Source organism: Microtus ochrogaster, unplaced genomic scaffold (genome assembly GCF_000317375.1).
Source record: "Microtus ochrogaster isolate Prairie Vole_2 unplaced genomic scaffold, MicOch1.0 UNK101, whole genome shotgun sequence".
NCBI classification, from domain to species: Eukaryota; Metazoa; Chordata; class Mammalia; order Rodentia; family Cricetidae; genus Microtus; species Microtus ochrogaster.
The window spans coordinates 11,493-19,519 of record NW_004949199.1 but is presented as its reverse complement, the minus strand read 5'-3'; the positions used below and the strand labels follow the sequence as shown (position 1 = coordinate 19,519).

The window sequence follows — 8,027 nt, the reverse complement described above, 5'->3', positions numbered from 1 at the left end:
ACTGACAAAAATTTGACCTAAGACAGCATGAAGACAGCCATGTGTTGCCTGATATCGAGATGGGAAAGAAAAGGCAGAGTGGAGAGTAAAAAGTGATCATAGGAAGAATTTCAGGATGCAAACAATTTAGTGCTGCAAATATAAATATGTCCCCACAGCAATCACAGAGAGGAAGACAGACAGCAACAAGAACATTTTGCATGTATAATGTGAAAAGAGAACTAAATAAAGTGTAGTGAATCCCTAACAAGGAAAATGTGTACACAGAGCTACATTAGTGCTTCAATTTCTATAATTTTCATCAGTGTGTATGGTGTTTTATATCTGCTCTGAGTACTGCCTTCTGCCCAGTACCAAGTACAGATCCTGTTATGGCAGGATGATATGCAAATAAGGCTTCTTTGTGCCCATAAAATCCAGCCCTGTCCTGACCCTGCAGTTCTGGCAGAGGAGACCAGCCTTGGATTCCCAAGTCCTCCCAGTCAGGGTTCAGCACTGAACACAGGACAATCACCATGGACTTAGGGCTTATACTAGTTTCCTTTTGCCTTATTTTAAAAGGTAATTCATAAAGATGAGATGCTGTATGTTATGTGGACATGAGACAGAGAAAAAATGTCTTCTGTGTCAGTTTTCTAACCAGAATTCTTTGTGTTTACAGGTGTACAGTGTGAGGTGCAGTTGCTGGAGTCTGGGGGAGGCTTAGTGCAGCCTGGAAAGTCCCTGAAACTCTCCTGTGCAGCCTCTGGATTCACCTTCAGTAACTACTGGATGGACTGCTTTCGCCAGGCTCCAGGGAAGGGGCTGGAGTGGCTAGCACATATTAATGCAAATGGTGGTAGCACCTGGTATACTGACGCTGTGAAGGGCAGGTTCACAATCTCCAGAGACAATGCCAAGAACAGTCTGTACCTGGAAATGAGCAGTCTGAAGTCAGAGGACACAGCCATGTATTACTGTGCAAGAGACACAGTGAGTGAATACTACTGTGAGCTCAGACAAAAACCTCCCTGTGGGAACACAGAAGCAGCAGGGGGCACTGAGAGCACTTAGATATCTGGGTCACAGATAATTCTGCTCAGAAAAGCATGGAAGACTGTACTTCTCTTTCTGCACTGCCTCTCCATATCACACTTAGCCATTTTCTCTACAGATACAGTGTGTAGTAATCCTTGAATGTCCAAATAATTATTTAAATTTCTGGTTCCAGCTGGGTTGTGTGTGTTTATTTATTATAGTGTTCCTCCTTGTTTCCCTTTATATCTCTCTGTCTCCCTAACTGTGTCTGTGTCACAGTCTCGATCACTCTCCCTCTTTTTCTCTCAATCTTTCTTCTGAGTGATAGGGTTAACAGATAGCTTTGGGAACCCAGAGATGAAAGGTGATGTCCTCATGAGCACACAGTGTTCTGCCCTCCATCCTCTCTTTGGGATGATTCACCTTGACTAGTGAAAAATGGAAAGAAGAAGATGCATAAAGCTGACATTTTTAATAACCACAGAAATGGATCTTAAACCCAAAAGAATTAGTTGCCTGTAACTAATGATATGAGTGCCATTTACCAAAGAAAGAATGAGACCATATTATTAGAATGGAGGAGAAGGGATGCCTGTGCTGTGGAAATGTCAATATGATTCAAATAAGACATTATAAAACCTGGGAGAAGGTCCTCAGAGAATTATGCAAGATGATTGGACTCTGCAGTCTCACTCCTTGATAAGCAGAAAAAGAAGCAGAGTTGGTATAGGAAGGAGGGAAAGGAGGGAGAAGAGAAAAGAAGAGACCTGACAGTAGGAGAGGACAGAGGTTCAAAGGAGTGAGAGAAAGAGGAGAGAGGGTAGGGGGATGAATCAATGTAATCACAGTACAGTATTAATGAGCATGGTTGTTTGTTTTTAAGTAGAATGAATGACAAAGGTGGGAAAAGAATATTTTCAAATATCATATGAAGTTAATATACATGTATCCATCTGCCCTTGTAAGTTTGGTTTTTGGGAAGAATTGTCTCTGTTGTTGTATATCTGTCTGTGTGTATATGTCTGAGTGCCTGCATGCTTGCTTCAGTGATGCATATTTTCATCATCTATAAATAGTTGACATTACAGAAGTTACCATAACATCATCACCACGGAAACCTGCTCTCAGCAACACTGGGATTCAAGGTTTGCCTTCAGGCTTAGGGCCTTTATTACCCTGATCAAGCCTCTGAATACATTCCAGTTCCCGTTCTTCCTTAAGATCCCAGTGCTTCCCAAAGCATCATAGGTAGAGAACATAGAACAAGAGGGCCTGTTTGTGTCTTTTAGATGTGTGACACACTGTTACTCATATGTGCAATCTGCTATTATTATTCTTTTCATCAAGGTGTGTGGTGTTGAACATGAGAAGTGAGATTCTGGCGCATGCTGTGGTTCAACTACACAGTAGTCTTGAAAAGGTAATGGAGTCCAGAATGAGAATAGGAGTCACCAGCTGAGGGTGCAGTTTCCTTACTGCTCCTTGTTCTCTTCCTCCTATTTTCTTCGTTTCGATTTATCCTCAATACCCCATTATTCTCAAAATCTATGCTTAGTAAATTTATCCTTTTTGTTTTTTGTTTTTGTGTATTCGAGATAGGATTTCTCTGTAGCTTTGAAGTCTCTCCTGGAACTAGCTCTTGTACACCATGCTGACTTAAAACTCACAGAGATCTGCCTGCCTCTGCCTTCCAAGTGCCTGGATTAAATGCATGTGCCACCACTGCATGGCCGTAAATTGACCCTTTACAGAATCAGTTATAACTGCTGGGTGTCAAGAAAGAAGAATTTGTGGTGGTTCCTGCTGTTTATTTTAGTAGTGCATAAATACAGTCATCAAAAATTATTTTCTGTAGAAAAATGTGATGTTTTAAAAGATTGAGCTAGGCTTGTAGCTCTGTGGTAGAGAGCTTTGTCACTATGTAAAATGTCTGAATTTTAAGAATCAAAATCACTTAAAAATAAGAATTAAGCTCTTAGACAAATATCATTTCTTGCTTTCATAGTCTTAAATGAGCCTCTCTCATGGCTGGAAATGGAATGGAAGTCTCCAGTTGGAAAGTTGTGGAGAAGGAACAATTCTACTGGAGTTCATCTCTTGGGTTCCATAAAAAGCAGTTCATCCAAGGTGTGCAACATTCATGACACAGTTTTAAATAAGTAAAAATTGTGAATCCCATGCAGAGTAAGGACAATGTTTGGATGGCTGTAATGCTAGTTGGCTAGAATGTGTATGTATAGTACGTGGTTCTCATTTGTGTTTGGGGGCTAGAGTTGAATTTGTCTATGTTCACCAGTTGATTTCTATCTTATTTTTGAGGAAGGATATCACAGTGAATCTGGAGCACAAATATGCAGATAGAATCTTTGGATGTCAAGACTTACAGTACCTCCACTCACAATGCCCCCAGTGATGGGAATATAGGATAACCTATAACCCTTGCTTCTAAGCAAAGAGTTGTGAATCAAGCAAAGATACTAATACTTGGAGGCAGGCACTGTACCACCGAGACAACTCTTGAGCCCTGAATTTTATCACTATATATTAATAAATGAATTGTATTCAGTGAAATCAAATATGTGTATTGTATATTTTTAAATTATTTTGAATTAATACTGTTTAATATTTTTAATATTAATAACATTTAAGAGAGAAAATGTATTGCCAATTATGGATTTTTAAAGCATTAACTGTCTATCTGGAAAAGAATGCCTCATGTCAAAACCCTTATATGTTCTCATAAATGACCCTTAAAACTCTGACTTTTTATGAAATTCTGGAATTGGAGAGATGGGCAGGATTTGCAAAAGAAGAGAGGAAAAATAATTACCAGAATATATTGTATTGAAATATTTCAAGAAAATAAATCCATTAATTATTGACAACACTGCATTTGATGGTTTGGGTATGGGGAAACATAGTCTTAATCCATTCAATAGGGAGACAGAAACAAAACTGTATCTTATAGCTTGGTCTATAAAGAAAGTCCAAGCCACCCAGATGACCCTGTCAAAAAAGAAGAAAGTCATTCCCTCTACTTGTATATGGGAGTATGTTTCTGACTGTGGGTGTAAAGGATAGGTATGGGATTGTATCTGGAAGTGGGACTCTCATTCTCTCTGTATGTGTCTCTGTGTATGTTGGAATGTGTGGCTGTGTCTAGAAGGGGGACTCTGTGAATGGCTGAGGATGAAGCTGGACAGCCTGTCATGTCTCCTACTTCCCTAATTTTATGAGATGAATTTTCAATTGTCCTACCTTGTGATCTGTTAATGTGATCGACACTATGAACAAAACCAATATGGGAATGAAAGGGTTTCTATAATGTTGACTCTCATAATCCATTATGAGGAAAATCAGGACATTAAATCTAGATAGGAACCTGAAGATGGGAACTGAATCAGAAATTCTGATTTACCAGCTTGGTCTCCATGTTTGTCCAGCCTGATTTCTTATAGAAACCAGGAACACTTTCTCATGGATGGCATCTTCAACATCAATATTGGCCCTCCATATCAGTCATTAAACAAAAAATGGCTCCCATAGTTTTGCTTGAAGACCAAAATTATAGAGGCATATTTTACAGCTGAGGTTCTTTATATTCCCTGGTGACTCTATCTTGTATAATGTTAACGAAATTCTAACCACAACAAAAATGGACAGGTTGGTATTGTCATGATAACATGGCCCATTAAATGAGTGCCATTTGTTTACTGCATAAGAAAAAAATGACTAATGAACCATTTAAGAATAAGGATCTGCCTCTCAAAAAGGAGATAATTATAAATGAAGTGTGACTTTACCATCAACTCATTCCTTTTACAAATGACTTTGCCTTAGTGATTTTATTCTAGACAGATTCACAGAAAAAAGAAGTTTGAGAATCAAGAGAGTACAGAATATAGATACAAACTATCTCTGCAGTAACCAAAGTAAAAATACCTGAAAAAATCAACCTATACCAAGTGCCCAAATGTAGTATTAAAACTGTTTCACTATTTTTGTGAAAATCCTCCTCCCATTTTTGTAACCACAATGAGAATAACAGACAAACCCAAAATGAGATATGTTAAATATGTCTGAAAAATATTCTTCTAACTTCCTGAACATCAGGAATAATGAGAACACAGCATTTATAGTATTGATTGCCCATCAGTATTTACAAGGATGACTGCCTCACCTATGTTAAGGTCTAGCTCCATCACTACCATGCACAATAAACAGATTACACACAACAAACTGAGACACATAAAATGTAGAGTACGCACACCTAGAGATAACGTGGAGATACCATGATGTTGAGATCATTCCTTTGCCTGATGTGCAGTTGGTGATGATCATTTCTCATTCAGTAGGCTCCACAGTGACTCGGAATGACTAGACCATGTTCATCCTGGAACCTGTGAGAGGTCTTTCAAGGAGCTTAACAATGATAATGGTTTGACGTTTTGTCTCTTTTTGTTCTACACTTATTGGTCCAGTGCTGATCTTCGACACACCTGCATAACATAGAAATCTGGAGCCTTCAATAGGGGTAAGTTCCAGAAGAAACATTATTTCTAGGAAATCCGAGTCTACAGTCCTTTGCCCAGATAGCCTATTCTACCACAATTAAAGCATTTGGTATTTTGATGTCTCGTCATACCTTTGGAAATCACTTCTTTTAACTAAGCCTCACTGTTATAGTCAAAGGATTTAAGATTGTCTATTTGTAGGATCCATTTGACCATTGGTGGTAATCTGACCTTTAAAGACCCAAGTATCTTTTGCATTCTAAATTAACATTTCTCAAAGCCAGAGATTCAATGTGGACTCATCAGGTTCTGGATCTGCTACACTTAATTGTACATTTTAGTTAATCATTACAACAGCAACTAAAGAGTTCTCTTGCGGCTTGTATAACCTTAGTATATGATTCAACTCTTTTTCCTAGTTCTTAAATCTTGTTCCAACCAGTCAAGGCTGTTGAATGACAGAGGGACAATATGTGTTCACTGGATGTACTTTGACTACCTAGATCACCACAAGGGCCCTCACAAAGAATTTGGTCTTAGGAGGCCTGAAAAACTTCTGAAACTGCCTTCTTGCCCACGACCTTAGCTGGTTCTCTCCAGTAACTCTTCTGCTGATACTGGGGACCATGGTCTAGTACAGCTGAGACTAGTTGAAGCCAATTACGTGGAGTAACCTTATTTCTTGAAACCCATGTCTTTACCACTCTTTCACATATGATGAATGCATGCCACAAGATACTACTGCTTGCTCAGTATCTTTCTGATCTTTGATATGTATAGGCTTCCACTTGCATTCTGCATGTCCTTTTGGGTTGTAATATTTGCTGATTTTTCATAAATAATAACAGGAAAATTGGCAAAAGCACCTGTAAGTCATCTCTTACTCTGAGAGGTACTGGTGATGCTACATCTTCACTACTGTCTTTTGTCTGTTTCTCCTCTTCTTGTTTATCAGGTCTGACAAGTTCTTCAATTGATTGAAATCTTTTTATCATTGTCTTTTGTAAAGTCTGAATTTCTTAACCTGTGGCTATTTCTAAATATTTCCTCATATCAATTAATCTCTGGTTCTCATCACGTACATATGATTCTAAATTTTTAATTTTTTTCATTAATGACATTTTCTCACTCTTAGAGATTATTTGGATGGCAGATAGATATTCTTTCAGGACTGTTGTTCTATCTGCTACCTTGATATGACATTTTAACAGATTTTGATTGTCAATTTCAACCATATGAATTTTTTATATACTCTCTCAGTATCATTTTGTAAGGTTTCATTGCCCATTGATATTGATTGAATTTTTGTCTGTCAAATTAAGATTATCATTCTAAATGGCATGAATCTTTTCCAATAACTTACCATTACCAATCTGTAGAGATTGCATGATTTCTAAAAGTTTCTCATTTTTGACTCTGTAATCAAACCATTTCTGTAAAGATATATGAATTACTAAACAGATAGGAGCTATGGATAAGAATTATAAGTCTCAGGTAGGTCACATTCTTCTCCTAGAATTCTATCAATAACAGAAATGAAAAGAAGACTAAATTACTGAATTGGGAGCCAGGCAGTAAGGGGCATGTCTTTAATCCCAGCACTTGGAAGACATATGTAAGCAAATCTCTCTGAGTTTGAGGCCAGCCTGGTCTTAAAGAGCTAGTTCTAGAACAAAGGAGTGTTACATGGAGAAACTCTGTCTTAAAAAAATAATTCTGAATTGGGATATTATCTTAGGAGAGGTTTACAAATAGCAAAAAAAAGTGTGTTTAGCATATGATATAGCTCTCTTAAAATCCCAGGTGGAATATTTAAGTTGTAATAACACTGGGCCAGAAAAACCTGGAGATTTTCTAAGCAGAACTCAAAACCAAACTGAACAGAATTTTATTAAACAGACACTGGTCAGGGCAGCTATAGAGCAGTTGCAAACATATCACAGGAGTCAGGGCAACCTGTGGTGGCCAAAGGGGATGCATGTACATGAAGCTGGGGAAAAGCTGCAGGATGCTGTGTAACACATCAAGAAGCTGTGTGGATGCCCCATGGAGTGGCAGCAAGGACAGGGGCAGCAGGAGAAGAAGTTAAGTTGGGAAGATGGGAGCTGGGAGCACCAGTGCTTCTCCTAAATCCAGGTGGCTAGATTTGTGCTCTAACTCCTAGAGTTGGAATTCTACTCCCATCTCTGTCCTGAGCTGGTGCCCAAAAAGCCTCAGGCAAATAGTTCTTTGGTAAATTTGTATCCCTAATGTTGGGCACCAAATGAAGCATGATATATAAACTCAGAGATAGAAATTGTGGTTAAACATGAAGGTCAGAAAAGCAAAACAGCCAGCCACTGGCTCTTTCCTCTATTTCAGTCAGAAATTGTGAACCTGCCTCCAGCAAACTCAGAATGAGACTGAGACAGAAAGCCGTCTCTTCCAGTTTTATAATTCTCTCTAGTTCTGGGATTAAGTGTGTGCACCATTACTGTCCTTTTTCCATGACAATCT

General features: G+C 38.5%; 1 gene segment (V, D, J or C); it reads left to right on the top strand.

The window, feature by feature from the left end:
* The first annotated feature begins 515 nt into the window (after positions 1-515).
* LOC113455751 lies at positions 516-1,053 on the top strand. The segment is given in 2 exon segments: positions 516-561; positions 662-1,053. Coding segments are annotated over 2 exon segments (438 nt in total).
* The last annotated feature ends 6,974 nt before the right edge of the window (positions 1,054-8,027 follow it).